This window comes from Emydura macquarii, unplaced genomic scaffold (assembly GCF_026122565.2).
Source record: "Emydura macquarii macquarii isolate MOO-44397 ecotype Brisbane River unplaced genomic scaffold, CSIRO-AGI_Emac_v2 contig_3348, whole genome shotgun sequence".
Lineage (NCBI taxonomy): Eukaryota > Metazoa > Chordata > Testudines > Chelidae > Emydura > Emydura macquarii.
The window spans coordinates 3,350,631-3,367,963 of record NW_027133485.1 but is presented as its reverse complement, the minus strand read 5'-3'; the positions used below and the strand labels follow the sequence as shown (position 1 = coordinate 3,367,963).

Below are 17,333 nucleotides of genomic sequence, written 5' to 3'. Positions count from 1 at the left end.
AAAAAAGTTTAAAAAATAATTTGAGTAATAGGCTGAAATAAGAGCTATGTTTTTTCCTGTTGTATACACAACAAGTATTAACTTTGCAGCGCTTCCAGTTTAAATATTATCTTATTTTGCCAGGAAAAAAGAATAAGAAGCTAAAGTTTTATCAACTTTTGGTTTACTACCTCTTTATCTTTTTGTGCTTTGGGTGCAAACTTACTTGCATGTTTTCAATGCTGATAGCCCTAGAAGTGGATCTATCTGCTGTATTGATATCTAATACACATCCTGTTCCCTATCTGCTAGAGTAACAACCTGTGCAGAATTTCCTATGACTTCAGAGAGCAGGAAGATACCTGTAAATCTTAATGTACTTCCTCTTCACAAGCATGAAACAGACAGGTGTGGTGTGAATGGAAGGGACCACTGTGTCATGGGCATGCCTACAATTTCAATGAAATTGTGCATAATGATGGTTCTGAGGTGATAACCAGTGCATGGTTTGTTGGTCTGTTTGCTGGCCTTTGTAAAACACTCCAGTTCTTTGCAGGCCAAGTTCTTTCTCAGCCAATTAACCATGAGATTTTACCAAGGAACTTGCATTCTTTCACATTCTATGTACACTGTGTTCCAGTATTGCAAGGATAACTAAAAAGTTACAGCATTTCATTGGCCAAAAGCACTGGACAGACTTTAATCACTCTAGTACTCTGCTTCCTGTATCTTGTTCATCGTGTCTCTGCCAAACCCTTAAATGTGTTATTGTTTAAACAGCAGCTTTGTGTTGTTGTTTTTTGTTTAAAAGAGGGGTTGGGATTTTGTACATGTCACAAATGACGAGAATGGGCCCGGGAACATTTTATATTTTAATATTCTGATTGACATTCATTCCCCCATTGGCCTTAGCTTCTGTCCCTCAGATGCTTTTCTTGTACAATGGGCAAATGCTTACTGACCTGCCAGCAATACTGTGAGCATTAGTTAAAGTACTATGTGGGTACCAAGTACCATTATTACAGTGCTCATGTCAACATATCATAAAGTGCTTGATCTATTCTGGCTGCTGCTTCTTATTCTACAGGAAGTTGGTCATGCTCTTTATTATATATATCTAACTTTGTCATTCCAAATCTTTTGTGTTTTTTGTACGCACAGTACCAAGCCACTTGCAATGCTTTTGTTTGTTTTTATTCACTGGGTTTTATTTTTTCATTGTTTTTCCATAAGGTGTCCAAGTTCAGTGTAACAGCTGTAAAACTTCAGCAATCCCTCAGTATCACCTGGCTATGTCAGATGGGAGCATACGCAATTTTTGCAGTTACAGCTGCGTCGTAGCTTTTCAGGTATCATGTCTAGACTTCCTTTCAAAGTTCAATTAATGGAATGGTGGACTGTGGGTATAACCTCCAAGAGATGGGTTTCCTTTTGCCAAACCTACCATCCTTATTTGCTTCCCAACAGAACTTGTTCAACAAGCCTGCAGGAATGAACTCCTCCGTGGTGCCCCTGTCGCAGGGTCAAGTCATTGTAAGCATTCCCTCGGGGACAACGGTGTCAGCCTCAGGGAGCACGACCTCAACTGTCACTCCCAGCTCCATGAGTAGCTCAGCTGCGGCTGGTCTCCAGAGGCTCGCTGCTCAGTCCCAGCAAGTCACTTTTGCCCGCACCGTTGTGAAACTCAAGTGTCAGCACTGTAACCGACTGTTTGCAACCAAACCGGAACTGCTTGACTACAAGGTAATAAAGATCAGGACTTTGTATGTAGATCTTTCTGAATCAGAAACATACACAAAACCGTAACTGGGGACAAGAATCTGGCACTAGTTCCTGGTGTCTTGTTATGGCCAGCTGTCCTGGGATTTGGGTAGCAGGCTCGATGCGACAAAACTACCATTAAAATTGGCATTGCTTTGCGTGCTTTTGAATTGCCTCCGAAGAAAGGCAAAGAATTAAGAGACTGTGTGGGCAGTGTTCCTTCTTGCCCCTAGAGAATGATCCTTCGGTCAGGAGTGAAGCACATTCATGGGCCCATTTGTGGGAACTTTGTGGAGCTATGATCTGTGCCACATCTGTTCTGAGGACTTCATTCTCCAGTACCATCAATTGGTGACTTTCACCAGCACTAGAAATCCATTACATGTTTGTTGGATTTTGGTTTTGTTGTTTTGTTTTTTTTTAACAATTTAACCTGCTTTTTGGGGAAAACAAGTTTTGGTGTAATTGAATTATTCTTACTTAACTGCAGGGTAAAATGTTTCAGTTTTGTGGGAAGACCTGCTGTGATGAATATAAGAAGAGAAGCAGTGTAATGGCAATGTGTGCATATTGCAAAATTGAAAAGATTATCAAGGAGACAGTGCGATTCTCAGGCATAGACAAATCGTTCTGTAGTGAAGGTAAGAAAAGGCAGGCCTGTGTGTCAGGTAAATCGTATCAGAAAACATCTTGTCATAAAATTAGAGCAAAAAAATGAGAAATCTCATCTATTAACCTAACTAAGGCTTTGTCCATACTTTACACTTTTATGATCAATTTTAATAAATTATCGTAAAATCACAATTAACTGCCAGAATTAGATAAGCACCTTAATTTAATATAAAATAAATGTAATTTTTTTGGGTCTTCCTTTGATGTCTTTTAGGTTGTAAACTGCTCTATAAACACGACTTGGCTAAACGCTGGGGAAACCACTGTAAAATGTGCAGTTACTGTTTACAGGCTTCCCCCAAACTGGTCCAGAATCACTTTGGTGGGAAGATGGAGGAGTTCTGCTCAGAAGAATGCATGTCTAAATTTACAGTTTTGTTTTATCAGGTAAGTAGCTTTCACATGTCACTTTCTGAAATTTAAAAGTCATAACAAAAGAACCTCTGAAGCGCAAGAGCTGTGTGAAACTGTCTACAGTGGACCTCTGCTTCCTTTAAAGACCTTGCGTATCGGTGGAAGCTAAATGAAAAAGAAGTCTTCACTCTTCAGTGATTTTCATTTACTGTCAGAATTAGTCAGGTTAGTTGGGTCTTCAGCCCTGCTTGTTCTCCAGCTCACTCTGAGGTGCACATAGTTCACCACTCTGAGCCTCTATAATTATAAAATCCTGTTTATTGGCTTTGGTGCTGTTCCTAGGCTTTGCAAGGGGGAGATAGCCAAAGGCAGAAAGGGAAGTTAGGTGCCTAGGTCCCCTTCGTGCCTTTGAAGGTGTCCCCCCACAAGTTCTGAATACCAGTTCTGCATGTAAAGGAGCCTCACAGGAGAACACAATCTGAGGCCCTCATTTCTTTGGCTGTTTTGTGGCAGTGCCAATAAATGATGCAGCTATTATAAAAGTACCAGTGTGTAAGCTGAAATCTCTTTTTGGAGCTAAGTGGGAATGCATTCATTGTTATCCTGGCATTTGAATGTTAAATTTTTTTTCCTGTGCTTTTTTTATTTTTAGATGGCAAAGTGTGATGGTTGTAAGAGACAAGGTAAACTCAGTGAGTCCATGAAATGGCAAGGGGAGATCAAACATTTTTGCAACCTGCTTTGTATTTTGATGTTCTGTAATCAGCAAACTGTATCTGAACCCCCAACTCAGAACAACACAGGTAAAATAGGATGTGAATTCGAACATAAGAGTAGAACAATTCCTTTGGATAATGCAATATGACCATTTCAGAGAAAACTCAGTTCAGTGGACCGTTTTATAAAAAATATAACATAAACCTCCCTACTGAGGGAGTAGTCATTGGATGGACTCATTATATCCTGCATCTTGGCCAGGGGTTAGACTAGATGTCCCTTGCGGTCCCTTCTTACCCTATGATTCTGTGATATAGAGCAGTGTTTCTTAACCTTTTTGTGCTGGTAGCTCCCTTTTGGACTTAAAAGTTATGACCATCCCTCCCCCCCCACTAAGCCAAGCCTGAGCCTCACCACCTGAGGCTGAAGCATGTAACTTAGCTGTGCGGGGCCCCCTGTGGTATGGGGCCCTGGGCAATTGCCCTGCTTGCCACCCCCTAATGCCAGTCCTGTACTAATGTGACTCCCCCACCCCAAGCCTGTCCCATGACCCCTCCCCCCCACAGGTTGAGAAACACTAATATAGGGCTCTTCTGCCTCTGATTACGTTAAACCTCTGTAGCGGAGAAACAAGATTTCTCTGCATGTTAAGTACACCCAACTGCTCAATGTAGAGAACATGAGACAAATTTGAAATTACTTTTGAATGTCACTCTTCAGAGATGTCTGACACCTGGCTTTCTTGAAGCGGCCCACATGGCAGAATCATGTTTGGCAGAATCTAAGCATTCATTAAAAATGTAGACTAGCACAGTTGACCCTTAGGCATTTATGTAATAAAACATAATAATACAAATAGAAAGCCCCTTTTCATGCTGTGATGAACTTCTGAGATGTCCCATTGACAGGGCAACGCGGATTGCATGTGGAATCTAAAGAAACCAGATTTTTTTTAATCTAAATTGAAAACCTGCAGTTCACACATACATGCACCTTTACTATGAGAGTATTTGTATTGGAGTGGAGAGTAGGTCTTGCATAATGTTAGACCAGTGATGAACACACCCTGTTCTCAATAGTATTAATGCTTACACTATATTTTCCTCTGTTCATTCTAAACAGCAAACCTTTCCATGGCACCAGCTTCTTCATCAGGTCCTCCTTCTGTCAGGAAGGATTCAACTCCTGTTATAGCAAATGTGGTATCTCTAGCAAGTGCCCCTGCTGCCCAGCCCACGGTTAACTCCAACAACGTCTTACAAGGTAGGATTACTCGATATGCTATTTCAGAGTCATTACATCTCTTTTCTTGGGCTTGTATTTTGGTTGCTCATAGATCTGAGGTGCAGCATTAGCTTCTGCTCCCGTTAAAGACAACAGGCCCAGTTCTTCATTTCCCTGCACTTTGTGCCTTCACTTACACCACTGCAGGGTGAACGTAAAATGCTACCAAATTAGAATGGCCAGGGTTTCGCATTCACTTTGCATGGGTGTAAATAACTGTGTAACGTTAATGAAATTCAACAGATAATTGAGCCCAGTGGGAATTAATACTTGACATCAATAGGATGGGGTCCTTGCTGTTAGGCAATACAGAAATTAACTTTACATTGTTCCAATTAACAGGTGCAGTTCCTACTGTGACAGCAAAGATCATTGGAGATGTAAGTTTTGCAAAAGAACCTTTCTGCCCCCCGCTTTGCTCAGACACACTGATTTGTTACTGATATTATCAAAACATTGAATATCTCTGTTCCACATGTAATGTTGCAGCAGTTATTTGAACTGAATTTTTTTTCTGATAGTGACTGATTCAAAATACATCCAACTTGCTAATATCTTCATATATAGCTAGAATTTTTTACTGCACAGAAGGCTTTTGTCTGGTGTGCACTGGTAGACTGATAATTTGATGTTCTAAGCTACAATGTACTTTATGCACATTAATGCAAATGTGTTTCCCCCAATGGAGTTTCTGTTGTAATCTGATCATGCTATTAAAATAGGAGATGACTGAGAGAAAAGATTCACCACTAAACTAATCAGTCTGCTTACAGTCAAAAAAGTGATCGTAAAATTGACAGACTAGGTGTGTTCTACTTTTATATTTTCCCCCCTCAATGACTTCACATCAGTTTGCTTTGTTTACGGAATATTTCTAATTGCATTCCCCACATGGCATCTGAAAACTAAGCTGTGTTCTTTCTGGTTCTTGAATTTTTTTAAAAAATAGTTAAGGTTTCAAAATCAGAAATTAGCCAGCATTATTTCTTGTCTAAAGCCAGACACACACTTGCAGGTTTGTTCTCAGCAGTGTTGAGAACAATAAACAAAAACACCTTTCTTCACTGATAGAAATAAGAGAGAGATGTGAAGACACATGACAAGCAAATAAGCCATTTTTGCAATTTTTTTTTTAAACTATTAGTGTGTCACATACCAAATGCTCCATTTTAAATTCCTTCTGTATTACATTGCAAGAGGCTTGCATCTCTTATTGTAACAAAATACCATAGCCAGTGATAACAGATACTGACCTTAACATACTGTCTTTTTGTATTTTAAACCAGGCAAGTACTCAGACAGATGCCCTGAAATTACCACCATCACAACCTCCAAGGCTTTTAAAAAATAAAGCATTATTGTGCAAGCCGATCACCCAGACCAAGGCCACATCTTGCAAACCTCATACACAGAACAAGGAATGCCAGACAGGTATGTGTCGGATTGCTTTCATTTTTTAAAAAAGGCCTGTACTGCAGGTGAATGAGTAACAATGTATGACAATGATTTTTAATATTTAAAAAAAAAAACAATATTTTGCTTGACTGCATAATGCTTTTAAGCATCATGTTGCATTATAACTATATAAGACTTGATCTCCATCTGCATTCTTTGAAGTCTGTGGAAGCTGCATGTGGAATGCATCTTGGAATCAGCTTTAACTTCCACAAGGGCGCCATCATCTTATTACAGATATGGAAAGTGAGGTAGAGGGAGGTCAAGTGACACGCTGAAGGCTACAGAGGGATCTTTTGTCACACTAGGATTAGAATTAAGGAGTTTCTGACTCCCAGTTTGACAACACACAAGATCACAACAGTCTAGTATTCATTGCAGTCATCCTTCTGATCTACAGAGCGATGTATGAAATACCTCTTTCTGCCTCATTGTTCATGTATATGAGTCACAATATTTTTTACATCTAAATTGTACACCTAACAGTTTCTAATAACAGCACTAAAGTTAAATGTCACTACCAAATCCCCTGCATCTCCTTTGGTAGAGTAAGTCCATAAAAAGAGGGGAGTGTCGCACTTAAACCCAGCATAGGCGAATTAAGTAGTTAGATATGGAACAATCCACTTGGCATATGCAGGTGCAATTTTTAACTAAACATGCTGGCTTTTATGGATGCAGACAGGCACACATTTGGCTCTCTCTGAATAGTTGGCCTGACGCTTTTAGGGCTATATTCCAGTTCAGGTTAAATCAATTGCAAAACTCCTGTTTTGACCTTTTGGGACCAGGATTTAGCCCTTGCCCTACAGAGGGGTGGGAGCTAGTCCAGTGAAGAGTGGTCTAAGTCACACTCCTTTACTTTCTATGATCAATGTATGCATCTATCTTGACAGGAATCCTGTCCTGTTTCAGGTAAATCTGTCTTATTACCTGGCATGTAATCCTCTGTTAAGAGCTAGGGGCAGGAGGTGTGCACACAGCTATGTAGATGTGTCAATCACTGGGATGAACATACAAGTTTGTGCATGGGGAGTTACAAGCAGAAGTCACTGTTAATGGAACTATTAATAGTAATTCTCCATGGACCACTCTGAAATGTTCCTGAGTTGTCATAAGCTCACTTGCCTCTGGGAACCAAACCACTTTTTTTTTTTTTTTAAATATGACAGAGGAAGATGAAGTTCGACCCCAAATCCTTGTGATGCCTGTTCCTGTGCCAGTGTTTGTGCCCGTGCCCCTTCACCTCTACACCCAGTATACTCCTGTTCCACTTGGGATCCCGGTACCTGTAAGTTCCCTTCAGCTCATCTGACAACTGATGGATTATGGTCTGTGGCCTGCAGTTTAAAGATTGGTCTTGCTAGAACAAAGAACAGTGGAGGTTATACTTGTTCTTACTCTGTCTACATACGTCCCAATAGGCAATATTCTGGGGGGAAATGGTTGCATTTATAGTCACATCACATTGCCTTAGAGAGCCCTAAAAATGTAATACCCATCTAATACGCCTCTAATGCCGTACTTTAAATTGTAACCCAGGGGTTTCATCATCAAAAGATTTGAATTAGAGAGAGATTTCCTAATATCTTCACAATCTTATCTATAATCGATTATCTGATTATGTAGTTTTTCTACTGCTCTCTACAGCCTTTTAGGAAAAAATCAGCACAGGCTAATCAAACGTGAGAATCTTGGGTTCAGATTCAGATCCTGGTTTCTAGGTCCAAGAGGCTGGAAGTGCCAGGAAGACAGTGTGTCCAGCCACTGAGCTCTTCTGGCACTCAACTCTCTGGTCAGTTATGGAACTCTTGAAGAGGTTTGGAGGGAATCCCATCCAGTCCTCTTCTGCTTAATTGATTTTGGTCATTATTCGGGGTCATAAAAATTGGAGGGTTATAAAGCTGGAGTGGGGGGAGTAAGAGGAATCTTTCAGCTTATTGCAGAGCTACAGCAAGCTGTCTAATCTGGAGATTGTCTGTGTTGCCTCTTTAGTCTGAGCCAGGGGGAAGAAAAATAGCTGGATACTCTTCTTTAATGTATTTGGTACACAAAAAACTACTTCATTTGCTACAAAACAAGTCACTGCTCAGAAATCTAAACTTTCCTGTGTGTATCTAGGTACCAGTTCCCATGCTTATCCCAACTACACTGGACAATGCCGATAAGATCATAGAGACTATTCAGGACATCAAGGAGAAGATTCCCACCAATCCATTTGAAGCTGATCTCCTTCAAATGGCAGAAATGATTGCAGAAGATGAAGAGAAGGAAAAAACACACTCTCATGGAGGTATGTGATTATGTTATAAAGGATACTAAAGGAAATAAGATGGAGACATTAACATTCCTGTGAAAGGTAGGTAAATGTCAGCTTTGCCTTCATTGGGCCAGATGTCCCTGCATAATGATGTGATAAGCCTTCCTTTAGCCCCATCAGCCAGCTGCTATTTTATTTTCCCAGGAACACATGCAGTGAAAATGGTCTTATTCCATAAGTTACAGGGATTTTGATTACCTGACTCTTAAAGCCAGGATGCCTTCTTGAATACTTATGCACCCAGTCCATTTAGAAATAATTTTGCTTCCATATCTTATCACCTGTATTTTCATTGTTTATTTTGAGGACATGTTTTTTTTTTCTTTAAAGTTCATTACTGTTGCTGCTTGGTTCCCATTTCAGGTCCTGATCCCCCACCACTCACAAGTAGACACTTGCGATTTTTACAGGGGTTTATGGGCTAGAACCTTGGGTTTGGTTGAGCTGGACTTGTCACAGGACCAGAGATGGTATGTGGGGCCAAAGGTGGCAACTTGCCATTTTTGCACTTCCCTGATCCTGGGGGAAGCTAGGAGCTGGTCTAATTTGCATTGGCCATACCAGACCCCAATGGGTGCTGAACTGTTGCCCCAGAACTTTGTGTATTGTCAGGCAGCGTGCACCAGGAGCAGTAGCATAGAGCTGATTATGCCACCCAAGAGTTTCCCAGCTGACTGTGAGCCATATTTTTGATTGGGATGGAGCAGAGGCTTGGGGAGAAGGGGGAATCCCTCCTGGTGAAAGGTGGGGGGGGGCACCCTGAAAAAGAACAAAACAAAGATCCTGTTTGTCTGCAAATCACCACAGTAAATAGTAAGGTGAGGAAGAAAATTAAGAAATTGGTGTATGAATAATGAGGGGTTTGGGTTTATTTTTTCATGAGATGTCTGGGGCCCAGGTTACGGTGTATTAGCAGAGCTATGGGGGGAGGACAGAATCTGCACAGCACCTGCCTGCACTATTTTTAGCCCAAGATCGACCTGTTAGTCTACTGACTTTTTGGATCAATTGTATGAGCTAAGAAATTCTGCATTTAAGCTGCTGTTTTAAATAAAGTAAAATACTTAATGTCCATAAGAACTCTAGTTGTAGATTTTTTTTTCTTTTAAGGATCCCAAACATCTGAGCATGAGCTGTTCCTGGATCCTAAGATATTTGAGAAAGGTTGGTGTTTCATTTGTAAAGAGGACTTTCGTCCTCCTGTACATCTCTTTTTCCTTTGGTGCATTTTGTACATGGGTCCTCTTAATTACAGATCAGGGTAGCACTTACAGTGGAGATCTAGAATCAGAAGCAGTGTCAACCCCACACAGCTGGGAGGATGAGCTGAATCACTATGCCTTACGATCAAATGCCATGCAGGATCCAGACCCAGAGCTGAGGCAGTTCTCCAAAGGGGACATGGAACAGGACCTGGAGGCAGACTTTCCCTCAGGTTTGTGTAACATGTCGAAAAATGCACGGTCACATATAAAAGTAAACATAGTTTAGATCATTTGATAGGGAATAGTGGTTACTTTCCTTAACTCCTTGTGAATTTGTCACATCTCTATACCTGGATGGGTGGGGTTGGAGTGGGAGTCTTGGTTTTCATGAGTACAAAGGATATCAGTTTTTTATGTACAGAAGCACATCAGTGTTTTGGGGCTTCTTCCTCGCCTCCCCCCCCCCCAAAAAATTACATGTTCCTTACAAGGGAGTCCTCCATCTCAGCACTTCCTTCTAGCCAACAACATGGAGAGAGCTGCTTTTACAGCTTGTTAACACCACTGCTTATTTATCCAGTAGTAATGCAATAGGTATATCCAGATGTGATACCTCTAATTTGCTGAGACTTAGTAATGTCTCAAACTCTGATTTCTAATCATGTAATTAATTTAACTTGTGCTGATGTTGTTTTGACTTTAGACTCATTTGACCCGCTCAGTAAAGGACTGGGTCTCCACTCACGTTCGCGAGCAAGGCGGAGACATAGAGATGGGTTCCCACAGCCGAAAAGACGGGTAAGAAAGCATCATTACATTATATAAACTCGGTGTAGCTAAGGTGCGAATCTTATGTAAATATTTACTTCTCATGAGTTTGAACAAACATCAAAATAAGGAAACAAAGATCAGGATTGGAAATATTTTATCTACATGTTATGTTTATTCTATAAAACTATGTTTGGGGGAATCAGTGTTCTTTTTGTGGGGTAGCATTTAAAGTGTGTGTAGCATTTAAAAGCAACTCTTTTGGACCCTGTATTTTTAGTAGTATATTAATGCACAGAAAATTATCCAGCTTTACTCATTAATGTATTTTAATCATGGGGTGTGGCACTGTTGTCCAGTGATTAGGGCAGGGCACTAGAAGCAAGGAGACCTGTGTTTTTTGTTTTGTCTCTGTGGTTGACTTTTGTGTTCAGAACCTCCAAGTGCCTTTGTTGTCCCTTCTTTAAAATGAGCTTAATATCTATCCATTCTTTGTGAAGTCTTCGGATACTCTGTTATGAGAGGAGCTTCATGAGTGTAAGCTTTTACTAGTTGGTGAAAGTGTAATGCCCTTCTCCTGTGAGATCAGGTTAAAGAGTGTCCATGATTGAACACCTTATATGAGTTTTTTGGATTTCCTGCAGGGAAGGAAGAAGTCAATAGTTTCTGTGGAGCCCCGGAATCTTATGCAGGGTTCATACCCAGGCTGCTCTGTTTCTGGGATGACCCTGAAGTACATGTATGGGGTAAATGCCTGGAGGAATTGGGTCCAGTGGAAGAATGCACAGGAGGACCAAGGGGAACTAAAATTTGGAGGTAAACTTGTTTCTGCTGAAGCAACTTGCTACTTGGAGGGCATCTGTTGTGTTGTCGCTTACCAGATGGAATTTGAGGCGTGCCATTGATACTGAGGCCCATGTCCCTATGAGCTGAGTAAGGATTCTAGGAAACAGGTCTCAAGTTTCATGGCTACTGATTCATTTAAAAAAATGAATCTTGTTTATCTGTTGTGTTTAATCGATTATGTCACCTATTGACGTAGGACTCAGACTGAAATTTGGGAGTTGAACAGTATAAATGTTGCAATCTCTAATGTCCCTATAAGGGTTCGTTTGTGCACAGTGGTACTTGATTTGAAGCACAGGTGTGTTTATGAAGGTGCAGGGTTCTGATTGAGCTGATATGGGGCAGGACTCTGTATTGATCTTTCTGTGTTGTCCCCATCTGTTTCTCCAGAATTTAAGCATTCACATGCCAGTTTATAACTCCTCACAGGTTTTACAGTGAATAATGAAATGGAGAATCAAGCCCTTCATTTCTTGCCCTTATAGTTGCCCAGAATATCTCCCGAATCTGTCCCCATGCTGTGCTACAGCCAACCTGAAACTAGCTCAGAACGGCATGAACCCTTCCTTTCATGCCACTGGTATATTGACTCTAGAGCCTAATAACGGTAGCTGAAATGTCAACCTTGTTCATATTTTCACTGGTGATGACTTTTAGCAGAAGCATCCAGTAATTCTGGCAGTCTGTGTCGAGTGCTACTGTTTCCCTTTCCTCTAGTCTGACCTAGGAGTAGACCAAGAGTTTTGTGGGCATGCTTTCAGAGGCCAGGTGAAAATTTGGCCCTTAATTTAGAAATAATAGTTGGGAATTGTGGAGGGGTATGGTTGCAGAGAAGAGAGTAAATTAATAGATTTTAAAATACTTTTGGGGAAAGAAACTTTTTAAAAAAAATTTGAAATAGAATGTCAGGTGTTTGTATAAGAAAGATGTAAGAGGAAAATCTTATTAGGAAGAGAACTCTTCCTCCATGCCCTTTAGAATTTTCTTGTTATATGAGAGCAGCCCCAAAGAAATGCAGTCCATTGAGTTTTTGTCTATCCTATTTTTTGTGGATAAGAGAACTCCACTCATCTTCCTGCATACTCCCAGGAGCACTCTCCGTACTGCACATAGGCTTTCTGTCTATTCTGAATGAGCAGCTTGCATCTAGGATGGAGAGGGGCAGGCCCATTGCATTCAGTCAGAGTTCTCTGACCATTTCTTCTGGAACCAACTCTTACATTTGCTCTCATCCCCTGACCTTTTAAACTCTTAAGTCCTTCCTCCCTTTTAAGGAATCAAACACGATGCACCCAATTTATGTCTGGAGCCATTAGGGAAATACTCAGGATCATTCTCCCACTCAAGATTCCCCTGAGTCCAACCCTAGAGGTGAAACTGATTTATGAAACCTACATTGCCAGCCTAAAGTATTAATCACTATTCCTTGGATTCAGAGATCAGACTACTGTACAACCTCATTTAGTTTTAAGTATCCACTTTCTTATTGCTCAGTTAAAATTTGTGGTGTTTATGTATGCTGACAGTTAAGGTTTTGTTACTAAATATTCTGAAAACAGTAACTGTGCATCATAATTGTTAACTAACAAATGGGAAGGTGATGCACTGTTATTTTAGGCATGAGATGGGGTTGTGTGTCAGAGGTAGATGTTGTAACGGCTCTGCTCATGTGATGTACAGGACCAGGACATACAGAAGGATTGACCTGTAGAATGGAGTCTTATGTCTCCTGTACTTCTATTTCCCACAGTTCGGCCTGTGAAACTCAAAGAGGATATTCTCTCCTGCACTTTTGCTGAGCTGAGTTTTGGCTTGTGCCAGTTTATCCAAGAGGTGCGGAGACCAAACGGTGAAAAATATGATCCCGACAGCATCTTATACTTGTGCCTTGGCATTCAGCAGGTAACTCATTGAACTACTGCAGTGCCAAGTGTGAAAAAGAGGTTTTTTAGTGAAGTATCTATAGTAATGAGTAGCCGGTGGGATTTGGTTTTATTTTGGAGACAAGGGCCATTTGATTTCCCCATTTTATGGCTTATTCTTACACTCTCACACACATCTCTCAAACCTGTGTCTGGCAGCAAGAGTAGACCTTCTCATGAGTGGTTAAGGAAAGCCCTTCTAAAATGCCAGCATTGCTGGGAAAAGTCATCACAGAGATGCCACTTACAGAAATAATACCCTGGGAACAATAAATTAGAGTTAACCAATAGGAACAAAAAATGTAACGAGTTATCATGGCCTGTTTGCCTACCATAAGCTGAAACAATGACAGTAAAAATCCAAAACCTTATATCTAGCTCTTTAAAACTCATACTGACTCAATTCAGCATGGTGCCAGTTTTTCCTTGGGTAGCGTATTTGTTCATTCTCTCCAGTGACCATTCAGAGATTTGGAATCAAATGCTTTCCTTGGCATTAAACCTCATTTGGTTGGTTGTTGATTTGTCACCTTAAGGTTTTTTCACCAGACATGCTTGACAAAAATGGAAAAAGAGCTATACATTTGATTTGCCTATTACCAGCATCCAGGAAGATCCAAAATTTCTTTGCATTGCATTTTTTTTTTTTTTTTTCAAACTAACTTTTTTTTTCCAGGCTGCTATAGCATCTTTTTATCCTAGTTCATTAGCCATTAAAGGACTATATATTAATGATGAAGGTTGAACTTTTTCCCTGGGTGTACTGAGAGCAAGCCTGCCTATGGCATAATAAGTCTGTGGTTTTGACCTTTCATCTTAGGCACTGTCTGTAGTGTCAAGAGATGCTGTATTATTAACATGTACAGTTCATTAGAGAAGTGCTAATATAATTACACTGGCTTCTGTAGACAGAGCCCTATTTGGGGATGTATTTTGTTGTGTTCAAGGATGGTGAATTTTCAGAACACTGCTCTAGCGCTGAACATTAATAATAATTCTTGCCTGCATCACCCATTAAATAAAAAAGGCCCCAGCCCTTGTGTTTAACATTGTATCTTGGATGCCAGTAAAATGCGTTGGAGCATAACACACTTGGAAATGCACATTCATTTTGGGCATAATGGTAAAAGGAAGGCAAAGAGAAATAGGAGAGAACCAAAGTAAATCTGACACCCTGTAACCTGTCAGCACTCTTCTACGTAACTATGAATTGTATGTCTTCCTTTCTTTTCTCTTGTAGTACCTGTTTGAGAATGGTAGAATAGATAACATTTTTACCGAGCCCTATTCCAGGTTTATGATTGAACTTACAAAACTATTGAAAATCTGGGAACCTACAATACTTCCAAATGGTAGGAGAACTATTTTTCATATTGTGTTTGTTTTTATATACATGTATGACAGTGAAACCCATCTTTATAAATGAATGTGTTCAGGGTGCTCCTAACAGTACATCCGCTCAAGAGCGCTACAGGTGAAAGAACAGCAAAATTGAACTACTCCATTAAATCTACCATGACTCATACTGTGAGGTCCTATCCTCCCTCTCTTCAACATGTAGTAATTTGGGGTGAACTGGACTCCTGGATTCCCTGTTCAACTCTGCCACTTACTCACTGTGGGACCTTTGGCAAGACACACTTAAACATCTCCCTGCCTGAGGTTACTCCTCTGTGAAATGGGTACAACACTTCCCTTAATCATATGTCATGAGCTTCATGAATTAATGCTTTAAGTGCTCTTCATCTAGCATCTTTCATCAGAGGTTTCCAAAAGTATTGTTATAAATTTTCCCTCTGTTTCCTGCAGAGTTGGCTGGTTGGTATACTTGGGATGGGCACTGGATGAGACAAATTTTATAAATACAACTAAGATGGCTGAATGCTTTTATTGTAATTTGGATAGATTAGATGTGTTTCCGGATACCAAAGAACCGTTAGTGATTGTGGTACCTGTGTGCCTGGATCCATGACCATCTTTCTTTGTTTTTCCTTTAATAAAAAACAAAAAAGAGCCCCTATTCATTTACATGGTGCTACATCCACCAAGGCCTCTGGTTACCTAACACAGCTGTGATTAACCTCCATAACTCCTTCTTTACCTGTTTTCAGGTTCACTGTCACAGCAATTTATCTCCACGCAGAGATACCAAATAATTATCCATGCTCTACACCCAAGGAAGTGTAATGTTTGAGCAGTCGATTGAGCTATATAACATGAAGCTGTGCTGAGGGCTTATTGAGATAAATAATGGCTGCTTTAGACCTTTCTTTCCATTAGCTTTGAAAAGTCTCACTGATTAATAGCTTGATTCTTTCTCATGCTTGATGGGACACTTATCCCTCGTGCAAGTGTATGCAGTTCTGTTGATTTCAGTCAAGTTAAATCTGCTTACAGTAGGTCTGAATTTGACCTGATGTACAATTCATTCATGCATCAGGTTGTCTAGGAGGATTTCATTTATATTATAATTTGTGTGGCAGGACCTGCCTTTTAATGTAACTCTCCCCTCCCCCCTAACAGGGGTTTATTGCTTTCCTCAGGCCTCTGAAAATGTTCAGGGGTCACATTGTGCCCTCAGGTCACGGGAAGGTGATTACTCATATCTGAGGGTAGAGTTGCCCTTACAATGAGATGGTTTGTTAGTAAAGAGCTGATTTTTACTTTTCCTTTACCCATTATCCTCAGGTTATATGTTCTCGAGAATTGAAGAGGAACATTTATGGGAATGTAAACAGCTCGGTGCATATTCCCCTATAGTTTTATTGAACACGCTTCTGTTCTTCAATACCAAATACTTCCAACTAAAGAACGTCAGTGAGCATCTGAAGCTGTCCTTTGCCCACGTTATGAGACGCACCCGGACTCTGAAATACAACACCAAGATGACGTACTTGCGGTTTTTCCCACCTTTTCAAAAACAAGAGGTAGAATCAGGTGTGTTGCTGCTTTCTCACTACCTGAGTGTTTTTAATTTGGATTGACATAGCCCTAGCAGCATTGCCAATGCTTTGTTTTAAAATGAGGGGGAAATGTTGTGCATTTTGCACATTCACTAATATCTGTTGATATTTTTACTCCTCTTTCCCCCATTCTTTTTGACTTCTAGCTGGGTTTAAACCAGAATTCTGTACGAGCCCAGACAGCTAATAGAAACTTATGGATGAAATGTTGAAAGATTATCACGCTCGTGTTAGAGCATCATAAGCATGTCCAGCAATTCAAACACCGAATAAGACTCATTTTCTTCCTGAAGAGCTTATTGCCTGAAGGACCTGGGTCCTTATGGTGCTGAGTGCTGTTAACCCCCCTGGAAGTCAGTGGCAGGTGAAGTTAGTCTGCTTAGTTAGGGTCTGCTTTGTAGCGTGCACACCCTGCCACACTGGATCAGGCTCTAAGATAGACAAGACAGACCAGCCACAGGACAATAGTTCAGATAAAGCCAAGGCAACCTGAGCTGTTGACACACATGAAATTTAGGAGGAGGGAGAGGAAACTGCTTTTGCAGGCCCCAGAGGTAGAGAGAGAATGCAGCTTTCCTTTGCTGCTGCAGTGCTGCAGCAGCTCCGTGGTAAACTGGGAAATGCTACAGCTAAATCTGATGCTGTGGAGGGTGGCTGTGAGCCTTTGAGTCACACTGTGTTGCAAGTCAGTGCAGAATTGGGCCATTATGTTTTAGTTTTGAAATGTGTCCTGGCAAAGGTCACTTGCATAAGCAAGTTATTGTACTGTGTGATAGAGTTTGATTTAATTTGTATATAGCGGCTATTAAAAATGGGGGTGGCGGTCACATAGTAAAAAGCAGTTGGAGTATGTGCTCTGAAGGTGAAGCAGGAGATGGGAGGAGAAAAGGATAGTGGGCGGTAAGTGGATCTGTCTCTGAAAGGATGTACACACACTGGAGAAGATGCGGAACAGAGGCAGACTGAGGATGACCATGCACTGGGACTATGGTGTTCTAGCACTTGAGCTGTGGGAGGAGGCGAGGGGTCTTACCACTCCCCGTAAACCAGCATTAACAAGGTGAAATTAAATGTTGTGTAAGCAGTT

The 17,333-nt window shown here is 40.8% G+C and overlaps 1 protein-coding gene across 2 annotated transcripts in view; it reads left to right on the top strand.

Moving 5' to 3' along the window:
* The window catches only part of LOC137143902 (zinc finger MYM-type protein 4), a 49,839-nt gene that overhangs the window by 27,911 nt on the left and 4,595 nt on the right, over positions 1 to 17,333 (top strand). For both annotated transcript variants that reach the window (XM_067533949.1, XM_067533950.1), the window contains exons 11-27: positions 1,213 to 1,328; positions 1,447 to 1,722; positions 2,231 to 2,381; positions 2,627 to 2,799; positions 3,419 to 3,569; positions 4,606 to 4,746; positions 5,110 to 5,147; positions 6,054 to 6,198; positions 7,395 to 7,513; positions 8,344 to 8,515; positions 9,653 to 9,706; positions 9,798 to 9,977; positions 10,451 to 10,545; positions 11,160 to 11,331; positions 13,112 to 13,263; positions 14,524 to 14,635; positions 15,972 to 16,220. In XM_067533949.1, coding sequence (XP_067390050.1) covers positions 1,213 to 1,328; positions 1,447 to 1,722; positions 2,231 to 2,381; positions 2,627 to 2,799; positions 3,419 to 3,569; positions 4,606 to 4,746; positions 5,110 to 5,147; positions 6,054 to 6,198; positions 7,395 to 7,513; positions 8,344 to 8,515; positions 9,653 to 9,706; positions 9,798 to 9,977; positions 10,451 to 10,545; positions 11,160 to 11,331; positions 13,112 to 13,263; positions 14,524 to 14,635; positions 15,972 to 16,220 — 2,496 coding nt within the window. The remainder of the gene's footprint in view (positions 1 to 1,212; positions 1,329 to 1,446; positions 1,723 to 2,230; positions 2,382 to 2,626; positions 2,800 to 3,418; positions 3,570 to 4,605; positions 4,747 to 5,109; positions 5,148 to 6,053; positions 6,199 to 7,394; positions 7,514 to 8,343; positions 8,516 to 9,652; positions 9,707 to 9,797; positions 9,978 to 10,450; positions 10,546 to 11,159; positions 11,332 to 13,111; positions 13,264 to 14,523; positions 14,636 to 15,971; positions 16,221 to 17,333) is intronic.